General features: G+C 44.6%; 1 protein-coding gene across 49 annotated transcripts in view; it reads right to left on the bottom strand.

Moving 5' to 3' along the window:
• Nucleotides 1-295: 295 nt before the first annotated feature.
• STAU2 (staufen double-stranded RNA binding protein 2) overlaps nucleotides 296-26,141 on the bottom strand; it is a 319,371-nt gene continuing 293,525 nt past the window's right edge. For 44 of the 49 annotated variants that reach the window (XM_085020656.1, XM_085020659.1, XM_085020664.1 and 41 more), the window contains 2 exons: nucleotides 2,541-2,629; nucleotides 296-1,399 (listed from right to left, as the gene is read on the bottom strand). In XM_085020656.1, the coding sequence (XP_084876782.1) occupies nucleotides 1,306-1,399; nucleotides 2,541-2,629 (183 nt within the window). In that variant the 3' untranslated portion in view covers nucleotides 296-1,305. 49 annotated transcript variants of the gene reach the window in all.

Below are 26,141 nucleotides of genomic sequence, written 5' to 3'. Positions count from 1 at the left end.
CAGTTAGATCCTATGGTGTTTTCTCATTGCACAACATGGGCAAATCAATAAGGAGAAAGCCTGAACAATGAGATGACGTGGGCTGGTCAGGAACCTGGCTCCCAGTCACCCAAGAGGCAGCCCTTGCCGTTTCCCAGAGACGGCCAGTGGCGTGAGAAGCCTGGACGTCCCCTAGGGTCACCTGTGCAGGGTGACGGGGCCGGGCCGGGCAAGGGCCTCTGGGATGGGTGACCCGGGGGTGATGTTTAAGAGCGAGGCAAGGGAAGAACCACAATGACAACACTTCACACAGAAATCGATCACATTTTTTTTTTTTTTTACTGCATTGGCTACACACGGGTTTCCCACATGCTGGTCCAGAGTGTGGCCGGCTGCAAGCTGGTGAGACTGCTGCGGCTCCTCCGACAGGCTTGGCCTTTCCTGCCATGGACATTATTTTGATCCCACTCACTGCCCCGAGGGCAGAGGCTGTGATCAAAGACACTCTGGATGCGGACAGTGAGTGGCTACGACACATGGATGGGGTGGGCGCAATTTCCACCACAGGAGAGCGTGGAATCCACAGAAATGGCTGTCAAGAGGCAAGTCGCCCCCTTCGTGGCTCCTCGGGAGGGTGGAGTTCAAAACCCACGCGTGGGTTTCGTTTTGGAATCCCTGGCGTCTACGGAAACTAGCCGTTCCTAACCTTATTTCGTTTCTGTCACCCCCTGTCTGGCCTGATTTCAACCACGTTTGTTTACAGACATCTCTGAGGGATTGGGCCTTGAAGTCATTCATACGGATGGAGGATGAAGGTTACAAATATCTGCTTAAAAAGAGAGACCTGTGACTCTAGAGGAGGACAAGGACCATCACATTCCACAGCACGTCATTGGTTAATCTTTGAATCGTCAGGCATGGTTGAAAATGAGAGAGAGAGAGAGAGAAAGACTATCACGGAACAAGCGCCACCACAAAACAATCGGAACAGAACCAAACCCCGTTTCCAAGCTGTACCTCGGTTTCTAACACTTTTCATTAATTGTTATGTTAAGCTTCAGTAGCAGGATCAGGTTTCTGCTGCCTCTGGGCAAGCAAGCTAGGCTGGGAGCTCAAGTTCCTGGGGAAAGGCTCAAAGTTGGATTCCCTGCCCCCCCCCCAATTGAATAAACAGTCCTATGTATATTATCTCTTGTGTTAGAAGAGTGTTGTCTTCACATCAGACTCAAATAATGGTATTAGTCATTCATTTCCTTGAACACAGACACCCTCATGCGTGCTGACAGGTTTATAAGGATGCGGTGGCAGCCGTGGTTCTGGGAGCTGCTAGATGACCGACCTTGATTTCTTGCAGTCCTGAGCGATGGAGCCCGGGTGTGTCTGGTTATTGTCCGCTTTCTCCCCCAGATGCTGGGCTTGTCTGGAAGATTAATACATTAACAAGAGCTGAAGGTTCCAGGGTTGCACATCTTCAGACATGTTTATTAGCAGATGGCACACAGGATTCAAAGGTCACCACAAAAGTGACATTTTAAAGTGAAACAACAATATTTATGTTCAGATAGTCTACTGATGAGATCATGTGGAAATGGTTTTGATTAAATTAGCTTATAAATGGTTGCCAATCTATAGACAACTTCAAATGCCACCGTCTGTTTACCAAATGTTTTCTTCTCACGCTCTCACCTTTTAAATATTAATGACCAAATGCTGTTTTGTGGGGACAAGCTTGTGTAACAGCAGGATAGGTCTATCCGGTTTTGACTTCCTGGGTTATCAATTTTTTTTTTTTCATTCTAAAAATGTTATCTCCTGTGTGTGTTCTGAAACCTCACCTGCTATTATTCCTGCTTTGAAAGAGTTTGGATTCTGTCATGGGAAACACAAAGGCTTGCAACATCTTTAATGTAAATTGGGTCTCTGGAGAGATGTAAAATTCAGTCTCTCAGATCAAACGTTATGTTTAATATCATAAAAGAGGTATGAGCTGGATTTCAGAAGCACTTAGCGAAGCTGCATGTTGGCCTCAGCAGCTCTTGGGAACCACACGCTTATGGCCGTGCCGTGTCGCTTGCCTTTCATACAACAATGTGAAAACCAAAATGTGGCCAAGGGAGGGAGCTCACCTCTCAGCCTCCTTTTTTTTTTTTTCCTCCCCTCTCTCTGTTGTGCCCACAAATTAGCAGGAATGTGAGTGAAAATTTTTACCTCAGAAAATGGGTTAGTCAGAGAAGGCGCAACAGTCTGAAGGGAAAAGCCATCTTTATAAGTGTTGCAAGTCTCAGTGGTTAATGAAACTCACAGAAATATTTCCAGCAAAGGCATCAAAATGCAGGACTAATGATCACTCCGTAGATTAAAACTTTCACAGACAAATTTATAGAAAATGAATATGGCCAGCTCTACGGTCCTTCATTGATTTACATTGAGTTGTATTATGAATAATTTTGTAAGACACAGATATTATTGCCTTGAGGTTTTCACCTATGATTATGTCTATCTTGTTTTTCATACAGTTACACAATTACCGAAGTAAGAATGTGACAGAAGATCGAACTTACTTTTCAAGAGAACCTTTTTCAATATTCATTGCCCCTTCCATCGGATCCAATCCTTGTTCAGAAAATTGTTTCAAGGCACTTAAAGCTGCCTACAAATGAAAACAAACACACAAACAAGGAGATCCATTCACTGACTTTGATGTAATAAATACGTTATGTTACGGTAAAAGAAAGCTGCCATATATAGTAAGGGCTGTCATTTTCATTTAGTCTAAATAAATGCATTTTTGTAACATTTAACACAATTATATTTGAGAGGCTGTATGATGATGGAGGGATGTATATTCTGTGAAGGCTTTGTTCTTTTGTGTTGGGGAGGAGGGAGAAATCTCCATAAATCTCTGGCCTTATCCATAATTTCATAAAATCACAATGTTTTTATCCACAAATGCAAGAACACCGAGGCTAAGCCGACCATTCTTTGATGATGATTTTGCACAATTCCTCCTCATGTTGCTGAAACTACACATTCTCTTCCTCCAGAGGTGAGGACATTAGGGTCCCCCCCCAACTTTCCAAAGTTAACTTAAATGTACTGTTCAACTTTATAGACGTTTAGTCCCAAGTCACAGAACGTGAGCTGAGAAATGAACCAGAGACACTCTTGCAAACCGAGGGGATGATAGGATGGTATCTTGTGAGGAGGGAGAACATTCGAGCTTTCGGGGGCCCTGGGGAAGCAGGCCTGGCCGCTCAGAACCTTCCGAGGCGTTGATATGCCCAGGATGCGTGGGGTGCTGAGGGGTGTTGACAGGCTGGCGGAGCCTCGCTGAATAGCTGGAGGCACCAAAAAATGTGATGCTGATAAGATCTGCATAACTTGTTGACACTCCTGTGCATGGTCCAAATTGTTATTTCTGTGAATAAGGATTTGAGTCTTCTTCCCCTCCCCCGCTCCCTGCCACTTTCAAGCTCCAGGAAAAGAGCTTTGTTGAGTCTGAACTAGGTGCGAGCAGCCAGGGTTGTTTGCATCTCCAAGGTCCTGCTGGCTCACACTTTGGTCGTCTGTATCTTCTCAACTGCCTTTGAAGAAGAGCTAAGTCTTGCAGGGGCTCAAACTTTCATCTGCCAGGGTCCCCTTTTGGATAGGTGACTAAGGGCACGGACTTTTCTACCGTTCTTTATTCATAATATATCTTTTTGACTTTGATTTTTAAGTTAATAGACTATTTTTTGTTTTTTTTTTGTTTTTTGCCATTTCTTGGGCCACTCCCGAGGCATATGGAGGTTCCCAGGCTAGGGGTCTTATCGGATCTGTAGCTGCCAGTCTACACCAGAGCCATAGCAACAAGAGATCCGAGCCGCATCTGCAACCTACACCACAGCTCACGGCAACGCCGGATCCTTAACCCACTGAGCGAGGCCAGGGATCGAACCTGCAACCTCATGGTTCCTAGTCAGATTTGTTAACCACTGCGCCACCATGGGAACTCCATTAATAGACTATTTTTTTAGAGCAGTTTTAAGTTTACAGAAAAATGGAGCAGGGAGTACACAGAATTCCCATATACCTTCTCCACCTCACTCCCAACACTGTTTCCTCTGTTATTAACATTCTGCCTTTTGAAGGTACATTTGTGACAACTGATGACATACGGATACACAATCATTAACTAAAGTCCACAGTTTACATTAGAGTTCACTCTGTGTTGTACATTCTATGGATTGTGACAAATGCATAGTGCCACCATTGCAATATTACAGAATAATTTCACTGTCCTAAATATCCCCTGTGCTTCATCTGTTCATTCCTCTTCTCTTTCCCCCAATCCCTGGCAACCATTTATTTATTTATTTATTTATTTGGTTGGGGGGCAGGGCTCACCTTCTGCATATGGAAGTTCCCAGGGTAGGGGATGGAATCAGAACTGCAGACACAGCAACATGGGATCCAAGCCAAATCTGCAATCAACACCACAGCTTGTGGCAATGCTGGAACCTTAACCCACTGAGTGAGGCCAGGGAAAGAACCCAAATCCTCATGGATACTAGTCAGGTTCTTTACCCGCTGAGCCACAACGGGAACTTCTGATTTTTTGTTGTTGTTATTAACCAGCTCTACAGTTTTGCCTTTTTCAGAATGACATGTAGCTAGAATCATACAGTATGTAGCTTTCTGCATAACCACCCCAAACTGGAAGCAACCAAGATGTCCCTCAATAGGTATAAAGGAATACACAGACAGTGGTACCTCCATACACCAACAATGTAAATTGACTTCTTCCACTTAGCAATGTGCATTTAAATTTCCTGCATGTCTTTCCATGGGTTGAAAGCTCATCTCTTTTTATTGCTGAATAATATGCCATTGTATGGAGGTACCACTGTCTGTGTATTCCTTTATACTTATTGAGGGACATCTTGGTTGCTTCCAGTTTGGGGTGGTTATGAAGAAAGCTACTTACTATCAACATCTGGTGCAGATTTTTGTGTAATATTTGTAATATTTTTCTCTCTCACTTTTCTTAATATTAAATCTTTTTTTTTTTTTTTCTTTTTAATGGCTGCACCTGCAGCATATGGAAGTTCCTGGGCTAGGGGTCAAATCAAAGCTTGAGCTGCTGGCCTACGCCACAGCCACAGCCACAGCAACAGCAACGTGGGACCCAAGCCACATCTGTGACCTATGGTGAATTGCGGCAACACCAGATCCTTAACCCACTGACAAAGGCCAGGGACAAAACCCACAACCTCACAGACCCTATGTTGGGCTCTTAAGCTGCTGAGCAACAACAGCAAAGCCTCCCTCCTTTCTTTGTCTTTCTGGGTTTTTTTTTTTTTTTTTTTCTTTTTTGTCTTTTTTGCCTTTTCTAGGGCCACTCCTGTGGCACATGGAGATTCCCAGGCTAGGGGTCGAATCGGAGCTGTAACCGCCGACCTATGCCAGAGCCACAGCAACTTGGGATCCAAGCCACATCTTGGACCTACACCACAGCTCAGGGCAACGCTGGATCCTTAACCCACTGAGCAAGGCCAGGGATCGAACCCGCAACCTCACGGTTCCTATTGGGATTCATTAACCACTGCGCCATGACGGGAACTCCTGTCTTTCTGTTTTTTAAATCTCAACACCGGTATTCAGCCCAAAGGAAAAATAATGTCTTTGATTTTTTCTTTAGGCTACTCCTTTCCTTTTAGATCTCTAAGCTGGTCTCCCCAATTCAGACGTGCTAATTTGAATGCCCATTCATATCTGCAGCTGTGGCCTGGGGGCGCTGGGGCAAGGCAAGGCCACGTTCAGGCTCTCTGTTTCACCATTATCCCTTAGAACCTGGAGTCCTGCAGGGATGTCAGTGCCCCACCCCACCACCCCAATCTTGGCCCAGGCAGCAGCTGGCATTGGCTGCAATGGTAGGTAGGCACTAACCTCAGTTGGGTGGAAGCAGTGGGGCTAGCAGTGGAACTGGGGTTCTGTTATTGGCTGAATTGTGTCCAGCCCCCAAATGCATATGTTGAGGCCCTAACCCTCCATACTCAGAATGTGGCCTTATTTGGAAAGAGGGTCATGGCAAATATAATTAATCAAGATGAAGTCATACTAGGGTAGGGTGGGCCTGATCCAATATGACCAATATGCTTATCAAAAGGGGAAACTTGGAACCAGAAATATAAACCAGGAGAACACCAGGTGAAGAAGGTGGAGACTGGAGTGATGCAACAAAAGCCAAGGAGTATGGCCAACAAACCAGCAGCAACCAGGAGAGAAGCACAGAACAGGCTTCTCCCTTGGAAGGAACCAACTCTGCCGACACCTCCATCTTGGACTTCAAGCCTCCAGAATTGTGACAATACATTCTTGCCTAATTTCTTGGTGGTGGTCCTTTGTTATGGTGGCTGAATACCAGTACATTATCGTTCCTTTTTCAGGGTAGTAGAACCTCTTTCTCCTCTCTCTGATATTTCCCGATATAATCTTACTATAAAAATAATTTTTCATTACAGAAAAGTCATAATATGTAGGCAAGTAAAAAGAATGTGAAAATAGGAGTTCCCATTCTGGCAGGGGGGTTAAGGATCTGGCACTGCTGCATCTGTGGTGGAGGTCGCAGATGAGGCTTGGATTCAGTCCCTGGCCCAGGAACTTCCATATGCTGTGGGTACAGCCAAAAAAGGCAAAAGGAAAAAAAAAGGAATGTGAAAATAAATATTTACAGTCTTATCCACCACTCACCCCCTTGGTGTACATCTTTCCATAGCCTTTTCTATCCCCTCCCCATATGTACATACTTTAACCTGGATCATGTCCTAACACGGTTTTGGAACCTGCTCTTTTCATTGAATGTGAGCAGTTTTCCGCATTGCCAGAAATATTCTGGTGGCATCCTTTTGCAGGACTGCAGTCTCTGACTGGCTTTATGTAACTATCTGTATTTAGCCAATTACGTTTGTTGGTCATGGAGGCCACGCCCCATTTTTAAGTTCTTATTAACACTGCATCAACCTTCCTAAGAGTCAAACCTTTGCATACCATCTCATTAATTTCCTTGCGATAAATTCGTCAAAATTGAATGTTTGGGCCAAAGGGCATGTGCATTTTAGAAGATCTAACATAATCTTCCTTCTGCCCTCAGGGAGGTTATGTCCACACCAGCACCCTGAAACACCATCTGTTTCTCTAGGTGCTTTGGGAATTGCCTCTCAGAACCACTTTGTGGGTCACTTGAGCAAACCGATTCTGTCATTTTGTGGCCCGGTTTTATTTATTTATTTGTGTATTTATTTATTTATTTATTTTCATTTGTCCATCCTGACCATTTAGCTTATTCACTAGACTTGGCTTTGAGTGAAGTTTGGTAGCTTTCGAAAGTTAAATTCACCCTCAAAAGACTCAGATTTGGACAGTCCTCCTCCTAAAAAAATGTAATTTGCAGAGAGACTGGACTCGTATTAAATTCAATTAGGGGACCTCAAAGGTCCTTCTGAGTCCTGAAACGCTGAGGAGGCTGAACAGCCTTCCCAGGCGACTATGCTGGGAATGTCCCTTGGATGTGCGCAGGTTTGTGGGCTTATTACAGGGAACCTGAGCGCAGGCGCAGAGCGAGGAGGTGGCCTCCTGACTCTGAGGACTAGTCCACGTGCCCACACCCTCTTCATGACATGGGCGACTGAACTTGAGAGTTGTTTGTCTAGCCAACAGTTTTGAACAAATGAACAACTGTTTTGTTCAGAGCCCTTAATATGTGAATTATTAGCAGGAATGCTGATTTTTAACAATTTCTTCCCAAATGGACTATTACAGGAGGCTATTCAATCCCAGGAAATTTAAATTTGCAGTGTAAGGTGTTGGTATTGCTGAATGAACTCCACAGAGCTCCAGGGTTTCTTGGTTCTGTTTTATTACCAATGAGGCCAAAACAACCACGAGAATGAATTAAAAAAAAAAAAAAGTACAACATCAGGATTTCCCGTTGTGGCTCAGTGGGGTAAGAACCTAACCCTAACCCTAACCCCTAACCCCTAACCCTAACCCATGAGGATGCAGATTCGATCCCTGGCCTCGTTCAGTGGCTTAAAGATCTGGCCTTGCTCAAGCTGAGACATGGGTCACAGATGCGGCTCAGATCTGGTGTTGCTGTGGCTATGGCTGTGGCCAGCAGCTGCAGCTCCAATTCGACCCCTAGCCTGGGAACTTCTATATGCCATGGGTGTAGTCCTAAAAAGACAATTTTTTTTTTTTTTTTTTTTTTTTTTTTTTTTACAGAGTCACTTTTAGGCTAATTGTAGCCCATTTTCACTACTTGCTTTGGGAATACTTGTTTCCTGAACACCAGGAGCCAAATGTCTTGCTTTACCTAGTCCAGGACCCAGTGACACCTCTTCTCTTCTATCCAAAAAGAGATGCACATGAGATGCAGGTGAGGTCTCTGGGAGCAGACTGGGTGTTTTAGCTTTTGCAAAAACTTCCTGGGTGATTCAATCAACAGGTCAGCAAGTTCCCAGCACCATCAAGATGACTGTCACCACTCCAAGAACGTCCTACTGGCTGGAATGGTGGCATGCTCTTCCATTGGATGCCATGAATGGATTTTCAGAATTCTTGTGTGGCTTCTTCCCTCCAAAGGTATGTTTAAGGGCTTCTAAGTCACCGTCCTTTATCTGCCTGATGAACTAATCCAACCCACACCTTATTGATAGCTCTGAATACAATTGCTTCTATGAGAGGACCTCTTTCTGCTTTATAAAAAGCAATGAAGGCGATTTATCTCCTCCGTAAACAGCAGTCCACTACCATCTGATGAGCACCCCTCTGCCACAGCCAAGAGACCGGGACCTTTCCCTGCGTGACCTCAGGGGTTAGTACAGCCCTGCAAGGTAAGTCCTTCCCACGAGGAATAATTAATGACCCACCCTAGGGCACACAGCTAGTAAGTGGCACAGCCAGACTATGTCCTGGAGCCCATCACTTTATTTCCTTCACACATAAAAACTGTTCCTATTCAGCCTGGCCAATATCAGCATAACTCCTTTCAATATCATTATGTCTTTTTTTTTTTTTTTTTGGTCTTTTTGTCCTTTTTTAGGGCTGCTCCCTCGGCATATGGAGGTTCCCAGGCTAGGGGTCGAATCAGAGCTGTAGCCACCGGCCTACACCAGAGCCACAGCAGCGCAGGATCCTCGCCGAGTCACCTACACCACAGCTCAGGGCAACGCCAGATCCTCAACCCCCGGATCGAACCCGCAACCTCATGGCTTCTAGTCGGATTCATTTCTGCGGTGCCACAACTGGAACTCAATATCATTATTTCAACATCACTCTTATTACCTCCTCTGTGTTCATTCTATTAATCATTTCTCCCAATAATTAACTGAGGTAAGCTCATACAATTATCTCCCTTTTCTGGGGAATGGCTTAATTATCTTTTGGGGGGGGCACATAAGTTTCCAGTCACCACCCTTTTTGGGGTCCCTGGGTTGACTCCTGAGACTTCATTAGGTGCTTCTGTAATGCTTGCATTTGTTCAATCAGTCTAGCAATTATGTTGTCACTTAGAAGGACCCAGTGTCCACATGCATTAATTTGATTCTCCATTTCTTTTCTTTCTTTCTTTTTCTTTCTTTCTTTCTTTCTTTTTTTTTTTTTTTGGTCTTTTCAGGGCCTCACCCACAGCATATGGAAGTTCCCAGGCTGGGGGTTGAATTGGAGCTACAGTTGCCAGTCTACACTACATCACAGCCACAGCAGCACAGGATCCGAGCTTTGTCTGTGACCTACACAGCAGCTCACGGCAATGCCGGATCCTTAACCCACTGAGCGAGGGCAGGGATCAAACCCACATCCTCAGGGATACTAGTCAGGTTCATTACCGCTGAGCCACGATGGGAACTCCGATTCTCTTTTTCTTAACAGTCTGAGGATGCTGAGTCTCACTCTTGCCTGGCCTCCCCTCTCTATTGTTCTCTGAAGAGCTCATCCCCCACTTTCCTGTGGTTGCAAGGAACAGAAAAACGGGGGGCAGGGCAGCATCCACCTGGGATTGTGGATGAGGGCTACCCAGTAAGAGGACGTGCTGGGACTGCAAAGGGGAGATGGACAGAGCAAGAGGGCTTAGCTGTGATTTGGGGGTGGGGGGGGTTAGCTGAGCCTGAGACGTGTGGAAGTTCCCAGGCCAGGGATGGAGACTGCGCCACAGCAGTGACCAGAGCCACTGCAGTGACAACACTGGATCTTTCACCTGCTGAGCCACCAGGGGTTAAAGTCCTTGGCTGTGATTTATAGGGAGTGATAAGCCATGTGTTCAGGAAAGTCGGGATGTGCAGGGGCTGCCCATGGTGGCTCCTCTTACAGGTACTAACAAAGCATGTGTCCCACTCCCCTCCCCCCAAATCAGGAGCTCAACTAAAGAATTGGGGGGGCTCTTCTCCTGCCCCCCACCCCCTATTCATCACATGCTACATTCCCTGAAAGGACACTTTACAGAGTAAAAAGCCCTATGGAATGAGATGGGTTTGCTTCTCCTTCAACAGCAAAATGCCCACAACAGTAGGATTATGCAGCAGCCCCCAAAGAGCCACATAATGTTTAGCAAGAGCCACATATCAGTCCTTTCAAAGAACAATGTATAACAGAGTAGTATTTTGAAAAACTGAAATTGAACAGTCCACAAAAATATTTTACTGCACACCTCCAGATGGTAAATTGATTACAACCCTTAGGTTTAAACTACTTGGGCTGGATAAACTGGTACTTGCTAGAGGCCAGTTGCTTTATAAAAAATGAACATATATAAATAAGTATGTGACATAATATTAAAGGACACTTTGTTTAGAGTGAGGGGAAAAAAAATCAAGTAACCTTCACTTGGGGAGACTTTTTTTTTTTTTTTTTTTTTGCTTTTTAGGGCCTCACCCACAGCATATGGAAGATCCCAGGCTAGGGGTCAAATCAGAGCTACAACTGCCGGCCTACACCACAGCCACAGCAACGTGGGATCCGAGCCATGTCTTCAATCTACACCACACCTCACTGCAACGCTGGGTCCCTGACCCACTGAGCAAGGGCAGGGATCGAACCTGCATCCTCAGGGTTACTAGCCGGATTTGTTTCCTCTGCACCACAATGGGAACTCCCAGGGAGGCATTTTTGAAGCCCGATGAGAAGCAAGTTCTGCCTTGTCCATTAATGAGAGGGTAAAGGGGTAAGAAGCTGTTCACCTCTGCTCACTGCAGGTCACCCTCTCATCATGGACCATCTGCTGTGTGATAAATGTCAGCTAATCTTGGGGAGTCGTGGGAAGGAGGGAAATATGGGTTCCCTAATGAGGAACATCCTAAATGATGCTTAAACCCAAGTTGTGTAATTTCCCACACACCGTGGATCCGCGAATTTCAAAGATACACTCACAAAAGTATCCAGAACCTTCCATACGGCTTTGGCCATAAACAAATAGACAACGCAATGATTTCATTTCCAAAGTCAGAAAATGTTTTCCTACCAAATCAAAACAAACGTACTCAGCATCCATTTGTGTGTTACCACAGCCTACCAACTGGAATCTTAAACTTCAGCTTTACGATAATGTATATGTTCTGGATTTTTTGGTTTTGTGTTTTTTTTTTTTTTTTTTTTTTTTTATGTATATCCAAGGCAACAGACGTAGCTTCATTTGAAAGGAGAAAAATTTTTAAAGTGTTTTAAAGATGTGAATGACATTTCCTTTTCTTATTCCTGTCTTTTCAGCTCCACACTTGTATCCATTTGTGCATGTGTGTGTGTGTTGTGTGTGTGTGTGTGTTGCGCACACACTTTTTCCGTACAGGAGAGCATCTGCATAGATATATAGAAATATTTTTGTCCCCAAAAGATTTTACAACTGTTTGGGGAATAAAGCCCCACAGGTTCTAGAACAGATGTTGCTACCATTTCATGTGTCTCTTGTTTTGTGTGTAGTTATAGCAATACCAGAAACATGATGCCAGCAAGATACTTTCCATGCCTGTTTGGTGGTCTCCGGTCACACGTGTGCGAGTGTGTGTTTGCATGCCCGCAGGGTGGGGGTAAGCCTTTCCAGCCATTTTTGTAATTTCTAACTTTCTTCTCTTCAATTAGCAATTTAGCAAATCCTGTGGAAACCGGTGCCTATTCTTCCGGCTTCCTTCTGCAGGGATTAAATAGTTTGTAATGACAACGTACCAGCATTAACTCACTCTCTGGGGAACAACAATGGTCTTCATTAGGAAAATGTGATTTTTAACTCATCCCCTATGACACACAGTCTTTTTCTGAGTCTTTGAACAGGATGCCCAATGGATCCTTTTATTTCCTTTCTTTTTCCATTTCACACTTTTCCCACCAATTTCATATCCTGAATCCCCAAAACAGGCTGTTCCCATTAAAGTCGATGGTAACCATACATGTCTGAACGTGGCCTTCATTTTTAAGTAAGTGTTCAAGGTTTGTTTTGCCTTTTCCCCCTAAAGTGCTTGCTCATGTGGAACTCTTTCTGGGAGCGGATCTAACTGCTGGATTCATTTCAGAACGCAAACAGGGATCCTATATGCAGTTCATTAAATCACTCTCCTTTAATGAGAAAAGGATAGGCTTCAAATTGGAAACATCTTCATTTGCAGCTGAGGGCTCCCCGACTTCTTGTCCCAACAACCTTGGAGACTGACTCCATAGGTAATCATTTAAATGACTGAAAAGCCAGATCTTTCTTCAGTAGGCTTGAAGGCTTATCACCCAAAGAACGTGAATTTTAATGCTTCGAAGTCTTTTTTTCTTGAAAAGCTCTATCGCAAAATGCCAAGTCTCTCTTCATATAAAATAAGAGAAACCAAAAAGAGAAAACTGTATTTCTCAATGTTATCACATTATGGTAAGAGCCTCAGGCATTTCAGATGAATCGATGGGAGGACTTTAAAAATAAAATAAAAAGAGGATTCTATATACTGAGCTTTAATTAAACCATTTGCTGCCCTGCTTTCTAACAATTTCTTTACAGCCCGCATCTTCATTTAGGCTTACACAGTCCTATTCAGGTAATTTCCATAAAATTGGTGCTTTATAAAATAGCTCCTACTGTTGGAACAAAGAGATGTCAACTAAACTGATGGCTACTCATTGCCAAAAAAAAAAAAAAGCATGGGTGGTCAGAAAACATGCAGGTTTTAGAAAGTCTCCTAAGGCAAAGGACAAGAATTTGGGCTCTAGAATTTGGGGAATTAGTACAAAATTGAGCACTGAAACTAGATTTAACCATCGCCTTTGTTACAGTGATCAGGCTCTTACTGCTGAGTAATCCATGTAGTTACCAGACTCGACAAGATATACGGAGTCGAATTTAAAGCAGGAGTCGCTGTGCTAAAGAATGTTTCCAGTGTGTTTAGAACAAACTGGAACAGCAGCTCCCATGCTGCCCATGTCTTCCTCCAGTCAATCACACTGTTTCTGTTTTACTAATATCATTTCTTTCTAAAATATCTGCATCGTCCTTTAATTATTTTTGCTTCAACCAAAAGCGCTCTTTGCAAGGGCATTTATCAAACCACGGTGTCGGGCACAAAGGCAGGTGTCCGTGAATGGGGGAGCATCTCCCTCTGAGCCTGGTGGGATAATGCCCCCTCCAGGTGTCCATGCCTTACCCCCAGAATCCGACTAGGCCCCCTCACCTGGCAAAAGTGATTCTGCAGACAGGACTGAGGTATGAATATTGAGACAGAGCGATTATCCTGGATCATTCAAGGGGGTCCAGTCGGACTACACAAGTCCTTAACATCACAGAACCTTTCCAGGCTTTGGTCTGAGAGAAAGATGTGGCCGGAAAAACATGGTCAACAAAATGCAACGTTGTTAGTTTTGAAGATGGAGGAAGGGAGACTCAAGCCAAGGAAGGTGGGTGGCCTCTAGAAGCTGTAAAAGGCAAGGGGACTAATTTCCCCCTGGAGCCCCCAAAGGAACTGTCGACACCTTGCTTTCAGCTCTGAGAGACTCCTGTCTGACTTCTGACCCACTCTCAGATAATACATTTGTGTTACGCTACACCACTAACCTTGTTCATTTGTCATAGCAGCAGGAGAAAACTAAGACACTCTTTTTCTGCCATCTGGACAAAGACGTGAAAGGGCATGGCATTTGGAGTCTTTAGAGCCCAGGTTAAAATGCCAGCTCCACTGCAGACCAGCTGTGTGTCTTTATGCAAGTGACTGTGTCTCTCTGAGCCTCATTTTCATCATCTGTAAACTGGAGACTGTAACACCTACAGCATCAGATTATTTGAGGGGTTAGTACCTAGACCATAGTGTTTCATAAATGAGGGCTTTCACTGCACATCTTTCTCTGCTGAGCCCGACATCCAGGCATAAAATCCTTTATACCTCCATCTCCATATTAATTTTTGTCGGGTTTCCTGTATATTTCTATGATTTTTTTTCCAGCGCATTGCTCATCCACCTCTGTTCTTAGGAGAACCCTACCATTATGTCTCCCTCCTAATTAACAGCCATTACTGGAGTTCCCATTGTGGCGCAGCAGAAATGAATCCAACTAGGAACCATGAGGTTGCGGGTTCCATCCCTGGCCTCACTCAGTGGCTTTGTTGTGAGCTGTGATGTAGGTCACAGACGCAGCTTGGATCTGGCATTGCTGTGGCTGTGGTGTCGACTGGCGGCTACAACTCTGATTAGACCCCTCGCCTGGGAACCTCCATGTGCTGCAGATGCGCCCCTCAAAAAGACAAAAACACACACACACACACACACACACACACACAAAAAACAGCCATTAATAACTCACAGCCCCAGAACATCCTCTCAGTATTCTTTTTTAAAACTTTCATTTTATTGTATTTTGGGCCACACCCATGGCAGAGGGAAGTTCCAAGGCCAGGGATAGAACCTGTGACAGCAGGGACCCAAGCCACTGCGCTGACAATGCCAGATCCTTAACCCACTGTGCCACAAGGGAACTTCTTGTCCTGTATTCTTGGCTTGGGATTCAAGGTCCTCCACCAGCTGGCTCCAGTCTCCCTGGCAACCTCACTTACTGTAATTTCATTACAGCTCTTTCCTGGAGTGTGATCCCACAAACAGTAGACCAGTCACCAGCCAGGAACACCGGGCAGGTGTTATCGACGAGCTCCCCCACCCACTGGTCTGAAGGAGCATCAGCCTTCCAGAAGCCCCACCCACATGGATCTTCCTCCCTGGTCAGACTGTGCTACCTGCTGTCTGGGGAGGCATCTGGGTCTCCCTACCTCCACACCTTGGCTCCTGCAGGCTGCTCTTCCTTGATTTCCAGCCCATGTCCCATCTATGAATTTCTGACCGCCCCAGCCACTTGTCTCCCTGAACTGAGTCAACTTCAAGGTGTCTACACCCTGTCTCCCATGTAGTTGGTCTGTTGGGGCCATTTCCATGTTCCCTTTGGGGCTCAGTAGAAGTGAATCTGACTAGCATCCAGGGGGAGGCAGGTTCGATCCCTGGCCTCGCTCAGTGGGTTAAGGATCCAGTGTTGCCATGAGCTATTGTGTGGGTCACAGACACGGCTCGGATCCCACGTTGCCGTTGCTGTGGTTGTAGCGTAGGCTGGCAGCTGTAGCTCCGATTCAACCCCTAGCCTGGGAACTTTCATATGCTGCAGGTGTGGCCCTAAAAAGAAAAAAATCAATCAATAATAATACAAATGAAAAATAAAAAGCTGTTGTGTAGGAAAGGGAGGACCTTGTTCTGGGAAAGGCAGTCAATCCCAAAAGGTTGAAGCCACAAGCCAAGGGGTTTGGCCTCAGAACAGGAAGGAACCTTGTGTCCATGGAGAGCAAGCTGAGCTCTGAGCAGAGACCAGATGCTGCCCATCTCTGGGGCCGAGAGCAGGTGGGTGAGGCCACCTTGATGCTCTGTGTCAGGACAAGCCTATGCCACCGGCACTTCAGCAGGGTGGGAAGGGTTGTCAGAGAGGTGACTGACATTCAGAGAGCTATGTCACATAGGATGTGGTTTGCAGGTGAAAGCTGAGTTTTCTTTCTTTCTTTTTTTTTTATTTTTTATTTTTTTTGGTCTTGCCCACAGCACGTGGAAGTTCCCAGGCCAGGGAGTGAACCCACACCACAACAGCAACAACACCAGATCCTTAACCCACAGCACCACAAGGGAACTCCTGAGTTTTCCTGGATAGGGGTAAAAATTGGACTTAAACTTCCCCTGGGTCGTGTGAGAAAGTCTCTACCCCTCGTCATTCCTCAGCATCTCCATTTAGAGACTGAATCAGTAAAACCATCCTGTGACAGGGATTATCTAATGGTTATGTCCTGGAGGTGTCTGCCACATACAATGCTATATGGGAAAGGTTTAACAACCGACCCTCTGGGGCAAAAAAAAGTCCCTAACTGGCACCATTTCCAGCTCCCTGCTTACTGCTCAGAGGGAGGGCAGCAATGTGGTTAAGAGCCCAACAGACCTGAGCTTAATGACCGGCTCCACCTCCTAGTAGCCCTAAGACCTTGGGCAAATGAAAATCTCCAGTCTTAAATGACATCCTGTGCTTCATGACGCTCACTTTGTTCTAAGAACTTTCCATCCCTAACTCATTTATCTGCACAGTCAATTCAAGGAGTCTTGGCTCTCATCCCCAGTTTAAGAGGAAGATATGGAGACAGAGATGAAATAATTTGTGCAAGACTGACATGACTTGATCTGGAATTTGGACATAGATGGCCTGGCTCTGGAGCCGAATTCTTACCTACTATGTTGTACCATCTCTCAGCGCAGTGATAGATATACCATCTGGGTGCTCAAGAAATGGTAGCAGCCATCAAGGCGTGGAGCCCTGGGTGCAGGCTCTGAGGATATGGGGCTCCCTGCCCCAACTTTTTTCAGCCACACCCATGGAATGCGGAAGTTCCCGGGCCAAGGATCTGTGCCACAGCAGTGACAATACTGGACCCATAACTGCCAGGCCACCAGGAAACTGCTGGGGCTCCATCTTCAATCCATGCTCTGACTTCCTCTTACGCTCTCCTGAGCTGTGCTCTTTAGGGACATGAAGGGCAGGAGTAGGGGGGACTTGTGCAGGCACAGAACAAAGGCTGCTGGACTTGTCTGGGAAGCAGGGTGAGTGGCGACTCTGCCTGGATTCAGAGTAGTCAACAGTGACCTCACTGGGGGACCATTTAGGTGGGACCCATACTTGGAGCTGGATTAATTCAGAATGACTATCAAGGCTGGAGCCCAGATAGGCTGGGACCAAACAACTCAGTGGGCTAATCAGAACCTACATAAAAGTATGTTAATTAGTAACTTCATGTTTTGTCCTAATTTTTTTTTTTTTTTTTTTTTTTTTTGTCTTTTTGCCTTTTCTAGGGCCACTCCCGTGGCATATGGAGGTTCCCAGGCTAGGGGTCCAATCGGAGCTGTAGCTGCTGGCCTACACCACAGCCACGGTAACACCGGATCCTTAACCCACTGAGCAAGGCCAGGGATCGAACCCATAACCCCATGGTTCCTAGTTGGATTCGTTAACCACTGAGCCATGATGGGAACTCTGTTTTTTCCTAATATTAAAGGGCGATATTTCCCTTGATTTCCAGGACCTCCAGTCTGCCTGCTTTTCCTCTTATGTCACTAGGCACCTCTTCCTAATCATCTCTTCTTGTTGGCTTTGTCCTCACATTTAAGTCTATCCTTGGATCTCTTCTCTTTTCTATCAATGACTTCTTTGAGGCATATAGCTTAAATCCCTTATAATGATGGCTCCAGAGTTCCCGTCTGGCTCAGTGGAAACAAACCTGATTAGGATCCATGAGGATGTAGGTTCAATCCCTGGCCTCGCTCGGTGGGTTAAGGATCTGGCATTGTAGTGAGCTACAGTCTAGATCAAAGCCAAGGTTCAGAACCCACATTGCTGTGGCTGTGGCACAGGCCAGTGGCCAGAGCTCCAATTTGACCCCTAGCCTGGGAACTGCCATAGGCCTCGGGTGTGGCCATAAATAGTGATGATGATGATGATGATGGCTCCAAATTCCTATCTTCAGCCCAGCCGTCTGCCCTACAGTTCACATGTATAGCTGCCTGGTGGGTTTCTCCACTTAGGAGTCTAGAAAGCATTGCAAACTCACCCAAACCCAGACTCTTGGTTATCATCTCCAGTGCCCTCCACTCCCAGGAAACAGAACCCCCATTTCACCATCAGCTAAGGCAAACCCCGCTGGGAATCACCCTCACTCTCTTTCTTTCTCTGTCACCACTCACATCTGACCTGTTGTCGAGTTCTGTTGGTTCATCTCTGAAATGCATCCAGAATCTAACTACTTCTCACCCCTGACTCTGCCTCAGCCTCCCCCCGGGCCTCTGTATCTCTCAACAAGTCTCACATGCAGTTTCCTGCTCATTCTCTCTGTCTTTCTCTGCCCACCTAAAGCCTAGTCTTCGAACAGATGCAGAAAGACAGGTGTGAGATATAAATGAGAACAGGTCACGACCCTGTTTAAAACCCTCCAGGGGGAGTTCCCGTTGTGGCTCAGGGGTAATGAGCCCGACTAGTATCCAGGAGGATGCAGGTTCGATCCCTGGCCTTCCTCAGTGAGTTATGGATCCGGCCTGGCCGTGAGCCTTGGTTTAGTTTGCAGATGCAGCTCAGATCCGGTGTTGCTGTGGCTTGCAGCTACACCTCCAATTCAACCCCTAGTCTGGGAACTTCCATATGCCACAGGTGTGGCCCTAAAAAGCAAAACAAACAAACAAATAAATAAATCCCTCCAGGGGTTTCTGGTTGCTCTTAGGACCAAGCCCCCTAATTTCTGGACTTGGGCCCCAAAGCCCTCTGGGACCTCTGCCAGCGACATCTTCAGTCTCATCCTTCTCATCACCTCCTCTTCCAAACCACAGCACCCTGGCCACACTAGCCACTCAGCTTTCAGGAGAGCAGCCTGAGTTCAATCCTGTCTCAAGGACCATCACCTGCTCTTCCCTAGAAATTGAGTCCTTCTCCCTGGTCCCTAAATGGCTCTGTCCCTCACTTCAGTTCTTGGCTCACTTGTCATCCCTCGAGACCAGGGGCTCTAGGAGAGCCTCACACCTGGCGTTCTCGTATCTCCTCACATGCCTAGTTTTCAGTGCTTACTGTCCAACCTACAATTTTATTATCTATTTGTCCACATCCCCATTAGAACGGAAGTTCCACGAGGGCAGAGATTTGTCTGTGTTGTTCCTTGCTAAATTCTCAGCACCTAGAATAATAGACACTTAATAAATCCTTATTTGTTGAATGACTCAAAGAACGAATGAATGGTTCAACAGTGATCAAGTTCAAGAATATCCAATCACCTCCTATATGCAGTATAGTTTTATTAATTCTCAGAAGGTCTCTATGAAAATTAGGGAGTAGATCATTTCCCCCATTAATTGAAACCCAGAAGTAACGATTCATTTGATGTTTAAAGATTGCTATTCAGGGAGTTCCCATCATGGCTCAGTGGTTAACGAATCCGACTAGAAACCATGAGGTTGCAGGTTCGATCCCTGGCCTTGCTCAGCGGCTTAAGGATCTGACATTGCCATGAGCTGTGGTGTAGGTCACAGACACAGCTCGGATCCAGCGTTGCTGTGGCTCTGGTGTAGGCCGGTGGCTGCAGCTCTGATTGGACGCCTAGCCTGGGAACCTCCACATGCCTCGGGAGCAGCCCAAGAAAGACAAAAAAAAGAAAAAAAGATTGCTATTCAGTTCAAGTAAGTAGCTGCTATAGCCCAAGAAAGACAAAAAAAAGTAAAAGAAAAAAAGACTGCTATTCAGTTGAAGTAAGTAGCTGCTGTAGCCCAAGAAAGAAAAAAGAAAAAGAAAAAGAAAAGAAAAGAAAAAAAGATTGCTATTCAGTTCAAGTAAGTAGCTGCTATACATTTATCTTTCAAATGAAGAGAATCAAGTATCATGCTAGGTCTCCAATGTGGGTGTTCTCATACCTTGTAAACCTATTTTATGCCAACTACTTTATTGTAACTTTGGAAGAAACTTTTTTTTAGGGCCGAACCTGAAGTAAATGGAAGTTCCCAAGCTAGAGGTTGAATCAGAGCTGCAGCTGCCGGCCTACACCACAGCCACAGCAATGCCAGATTCAAGCCATATTTGCAACCTCCACTAGAGTTCATGGCAACACCAGATCCTTAACCCACTGAGGGAGGCCAGGGATCAAACCCGCATCCTCATGGATACTAGTTGGGTTTGTAACCCCCGAGCCACAACGGGAATTCCTAGAAGAAACTTTATTGGAATTAATTTTAGTTCTTTTTCTTTTTCCAGAAAGTTTGCATTTTTTAAACTAAAAGAAGTAAACTTTAGGAGTTTCCACTGCAATGCTGTGGATTAAGAATCTTGTGTTGTCTCTGCAGTGGCTCAGGTCACTGCTGAGGCACGTGTTTGATTCCCAGCCCAGCACAGTGGGTTAAGGATCTTGCATTGCTGTGGCATAGATTGCAGTTGAGGCTTGGATTCCATCCCTGGCCCAGACACTTCCATCTGCTGTAGAAGAGGCCAAAAAAAAAAAAAAAAAAAAAAAAAAAGATAGTAAACTTTATCTTCTTTTTCTAGGTGCCACTGAAAGAAAAGCAAAGCCTATCACTAATAGTATCACACTTGGCTTGGTAATTTTTTAGAAACTCCATTAAAAGGTTTTTTTTGTTTGTTTGTTTTTTTTCCTTTTCTTTTTAGGGCTACACCTGCGGCACATGGAAGTTCCCAGGCTAGGGGTGGAATCGGAGCTGTGACCTACACCACAGCTCATGGCAACGCTGGATCCTTAACCCCCTGAGCCAGGCCAGGGATCAAAACCACGTCCTCATGGATACTTGTCAGGTTGTTACCACTGAGCCATGACAGGAACTCCTAAAAGTAATTTTTAACGTTTATAATTAAATAACTGTCTCAAAAGGAAAACTGCTACTCTGGTTTCCTAAAAAATCTTCATTAAGACAGAATAATCAAAGAAAGAGATTTACCTTGTGTTTAAATAATTATGACCTCAAATGGTCCCTTTCCCTACCTTCACACCCACATGAGAAGTAATTTAGTATGCTTTTGGGGATATGGTTTAAGTCTGCCAAACACTTAAGTAAAAAATCCTCCTAAGTTGTTTCACAAAACTGCTAGTATTCTAAGAGGGTTGACATTTTTTTTTTTCTAATTGTTTGGCTGCAGATGAAGATGTAAGGTTATAAGTCTAAGAATTCATGCGATGATCAGTGATGGAATCCTAATCCATCTTAAGCTGTAAGCATGACAACTGGCAGTTCCCAATGTGTATTAAGAGACAGAGAAATTTTTTTTTTTTGCCTGAGGGTACATTCCCTTTCAAAAGCAGGATATTTTTCTTCTTTTGCTTTCTAGAGATATCATGTTAAATGTGCTTTTTAATGGCTAATCTTTTAAGGAGGCAAGATAGACTGGAGAGAAAATATGTGATAAATTTATAAATTTTGGGGGAAATGGAACACGAGGCATTCCAATATGCGATTTCAAATTAAAACCTTAACTTGGGCAAGGGACATTATATCAACCAACAGCATTCTTTAGAGATGCCTGACATTCAGTTGGATAGAATTATATATTGAAATAGATTGTCAGCATATTGTGAATATTTTCCCTCTAGCATCTGGTAGTATCAAAGCCCAGGAGGAAGAGTGGGTCACCATGCCAGAATTTAAAAGCTGCCTTTTGGATAAATATGTGGAAAGGGTAGGAATTAAGTTATCAGAAGGCTAGAAGAATTTGCTGAAAGGGGGAGGATGCTAAAAGCAATAAGCTATTTGGAATTTGATAGCAAGCAACTTGAGGCTTTGTACAGCGAGTACTGTTAGCCAGCTAAGGGTAAGATGATCTTGCAAAAGAGGAAAATTAATGAATGAGTACAAACATAAAAAGCAACAAGGCAATACCCTGACCTATAAAAGTCAGCATCTGAGATGGTATCTGAGATGCATTGGGGGAGGGGCCCCAAGGGAAATCAGGCACAGCTCTACAAAGCCTTCTCTATATTTGGAAGAGAGTGGTGACAGGTGATTTCCGTGCCCTACATTAGTCAAGGAAAAGTAACAGCTCAACAATCACCCCTGGAAACTCAGTGTTCAAGGAAAGACCAATTGGATGTTCCTGGGCAGTGGACCCTGGTCAATCAGGGTCCCAGACCCCTTCCCTCTTGTGACTCTGCCTCCTCTAGGCTTGCCTTATGGTCCTCTCTCTTTGGCCAGTGGGAGAGAAAATAAAATGGAAGAGAGTTCTTAGGAGGATTTTATGAAAGAGGACTCAAAGCCCTTATGCTCTATTGACTAGAACCTAGGACATGACCATACCTCATGCCATGACTGAGTCTGGCGGTGAGCTGAGAAGTAGAGGAAGCAGGCGTGGTGAGTAATTAGTGTGAATTAGTACTCATAAGTGGTACCACGTCATTGCACTCCTTTGCTGAGGTACCCGCATGCTTATCTCCTCATGCTAAAATTGTTAGGTCCCTAGAATAGGGCAGACTTGGGTCTTATTTGTTTTGTAGTAGAGCCAACACTGCCATGGAATTAATGCTCAATTTGTAGCCAGATTCACAAAGCCTGGCAGGCTGACCTGGAGCTGTTAAGACTGAGTGTGTATGCTCAAGGCTCATTCCTTGAAATGCCCGAGTTTTTCCTCCCTTCCTCAAGATGGCCTCTGTGAAAATAGTTCCAGAAGGCAAAGGGACATGCCAACAGTGGGCAAGGGGCACCTACTTTGTTAATTCGCATTGTGTCTTCATGCAAGAAGCCTTCCCAGGATCCCCATACCCTATGCCACTTAGGAGGCATTTCAGTGAGGGAGGGGAGAGGTTGGGTTCCTGAAAGACAGAGGATGAGGTGGAGGGTTTCTAGTGAACCCAAAACTTTGGGGAAAAGATGGAACCAAAATCTTTATCAAGGAGAAGCCAGACTTCCCTATCAACTGAAAAGGAAGTCAGAAGTTACAGGTGAATAAGTAGGACTACAGAAATTTATAAAATCTAGAACCTTATTCTGTCTCCATTTGGTTTCATGTAAAGTGGTAACAGCTCCTGTGTGACTGACAGAGGACTAGTATCTAGAAAATACCAAGTTAAAAAACAAAAAACACAGTAAAAACAAAACAAAAACAACAAAAAAACCCAAATCCAACAAACAATCAAATTGGAAGATGGGCAAAGGATATGAAGAGAAGGTTCACCAAAGAGGATTTCATAAATGGCAAATAAACATGTGAAAAGATGTCAACATTATTAGCCATGAAGACTAATAAGACATGGTGTCATTACAAACCTATTCAAACAGCTAAAATGAACAGTAGTGTTGACACCAAATGATGGAGAGGATTCAGAGACACTGGATCTCTTATACAGTTGTGATGGGACTATAAAATGGGGCAGTTGCTCGGGGAAATAGCTTTCCAGTTTTATAAAAAATTAAACATTGACTTACTATACAACCCAGTAATCACATTTGGGGCCATTTATCCCAGGGAAATGAAAAGGTAGGTCCCCACTAAAACCTGTACACAGATGTTCATAGTAGTTTTATCTATAACAGTCAAAAATAGGAAACAACTAAAATACCCCACAATAGATGCACTATTAAACAAACTGTGGTATATCCCTAGTGTGGAATACTATTCAGCAATATACAGGAATGCACTATTCGGACACACCACAGCTTGGCTGGATCTCAAGAGTACTGGGCGAAAGAAGCCAATCTCAAAAGGTCAGATATTATATGATCCTATTTATATAACATTCCTGAAATGACAAAAGTGTAGAGATGGAGAACAGATTAGCGGATGGAGTGGAGGAGGATCGGGTAGAGGGTGAGACTGTAAAGGGATCTCCAGGGAGATGGAAGATTGCAGGGGTTGTTACACCAACCTACATATGTGAGAATCTGGCCACAGACCTGCAGTATGCACATGGCATGAGCAGTGATCTCTTGGTTTGAATGTCGTACCATAGGTAAATAAAATGGAACCATTGGGGGAAACTGAGAACAAAGCACACAGGACTTTTCTGTACTATCTTTGCAACTTCCTGTGAATCTATAATTATTTCAAAACAAAAATTAAAAACAAAATTAGAACCATGCTTTTTGTAAAATTAGCATTTTCGCTTTTTTCTTTTTTTTTTTTTTTTTTTTGTCTTTTGTCTTTTTAGGACTGCACCCATGGCATATGGAGGTTCCCAGGCTATGGGTCCATTTGGAGCTGTAGCTGCCGGCCTACACCACAACCACAGCCACAGCCATGTGGGATCTGAGCCACATCTGCGACCTACACTACAGCTCACGGCAACGCCAGATCCTTAACCCAGGAGGCCAGGGATGGAACCCGCATCCTCATGAATGCGAGTCGGGTTCGTTAACCAATGAGCCACGACGGGAATTCCCATCCAACTTCTCTTCATCAAAATAGCCACTAAAAATTCAATTCCCTCTAAAATCACTGGACATCTCAGAGAACTTTCCAGCTAATACTAGCTTCAGGAGTTAGAGGAATACATTCAAGGAGTTCATTTATAACATTAAAATATTTCCTTTAGGGAGTTCCCGTTGTGGCTCAGTAGAAATAAATCCAACTAGTATCCAGGAGGATGCAGGTTTGATCCCTGGCCTTTCTCAGTGGGTTAAGGATCCAGCATTGCCATGAGCTGTGGTATAGGTCTCAGATGTAGCTCTGATCTGACGTTGCTGTGGCTATGACATAGGCTGGCAGCTGCAGCTCCAATTCAACCCCTAGTCTGGGAACTTTCATATACCTTTGGTGTGGCCCTAAAAAGAAAAAAAAAGAAAAGAAAGAAGGAAAAAAGAAAATCTTTCCTTTAACAAGGGTAACACTCATGGAACGCTTTGATCATTGTAAAAATCAATAAAAATGTCATCTTCCCATGATTAAGTAAAGACCCAGTCTTATCACCACTGTCTCTACCATGAGACTCTCTGGCTCGTCACTGTCAGCGGAACAGCTGAGCATGGCAATAACACCCCCATGATTTCATGAAATGAACCTCTCCAAGGTTTAGCTTCTACTGTTCCCATTCTCCCATTTATTTCCTTTTTTTTTTGTAGCTTCAGCTTGCTTGTAGTTTAACCTATACACATAATGTTCTTTCTTACCTCTCGGCCTTTCTCCTCTGCTGTGTCTGCTTGGAAACAAATGGACTCCCCACTTGTCCTAACGTGGCTGACTTTACTTTTTCCTCTAAGAAAACGGCTATAGGCTTTTTCTTGGATCAAATGTCCATTCTGCGCAGACACCAAACACTGTCTATTGAATACTAAATTTATCCATCCGTCTGTCTATCCTGTAGACTAGGAGCTCTTCAAGACTATAGGCCATGTCTTTTTCTTTGCATTTTCACACCCAGTACCTAGCAGAACAGGAGTTTAAATGCGTGCCTATGCAGCTCGACTAAATTATCTCCACGACGCACATGGAGTCTGACTTGAGTTGGGTAACTAAAGATTCCTTCTCTCTCCCCTGAGCTTCTATTTGAGTGAACACTAAGCATGGGCTAACTTTTGGCCAAGGGCAATCAATAGTTGTGAGAAATCTAGAGTCCCTGACCTCTTGCCCTTATAGCATAAAGGATATTAGAAGTATTTTTACTAGTAAAATAAGTGGTACTCAAGATAAGTGGTTTGTTTAAAGTAATAGGGGACCATCCCCTTTGCATCGCTGAAGAATTAGGATTGGCAAGCCAAAAGCAGCCTCACCCCTTCTCCATCACCTTTGAGTGCTCTATTGCCCGGGGTCACCCATCCTCCTCAGGGCCATTGGTCACCTGACCCATGTGTAGGGTTGGCAGGTCTTGCTGACAGGACATTGATGCACCTGCTCTGTTCTCAACCTATTAGAGCACCTGAGGCCAGGGATGGATTAGCCTGCATTTACAAAAACAGGCTGGATAAAAAGTTTTGCACCAGTCTATTAAAAAAAGGACATGTTTGGGAGAATTTGGCCTACTCATTGCTTTTATTTTAATACACCACAGGATGGCATGGTTAAACAAGAGAGAGAAAGCATAGCTTCTCCCATCCTTAATTGCTGAAAGTGACTTTTTTTTTTTTTTAGGGCTACAGGTGCAGCGTATGGAAGTTCCCAGGGGTCGAATCAGAGCTGCAGTTTGCCAGCTTATGCCA

Source organism: Sus scrofa, chromosome 4 (genome assembly GCF_054392235.1).
Source record: "Sus scrofa isolate SSC_HxYL_T2T_F1_AM1 chromosome 4, Sscrofa_HxYL_maternal_Yorkshire_Landrace_v2.0, whole genome shotgun sequence".
Taxonomy (NCBI): Eukaryota; Metazoa; Chordata; class Mammalia; order Artiodactyla; family Suidae; genus Sus; species Sus scrofa.
Note: the sequence above shows the minus strand (reverse complement) of the source record. Positions and strands in the feature narration are given on the sequence as shown.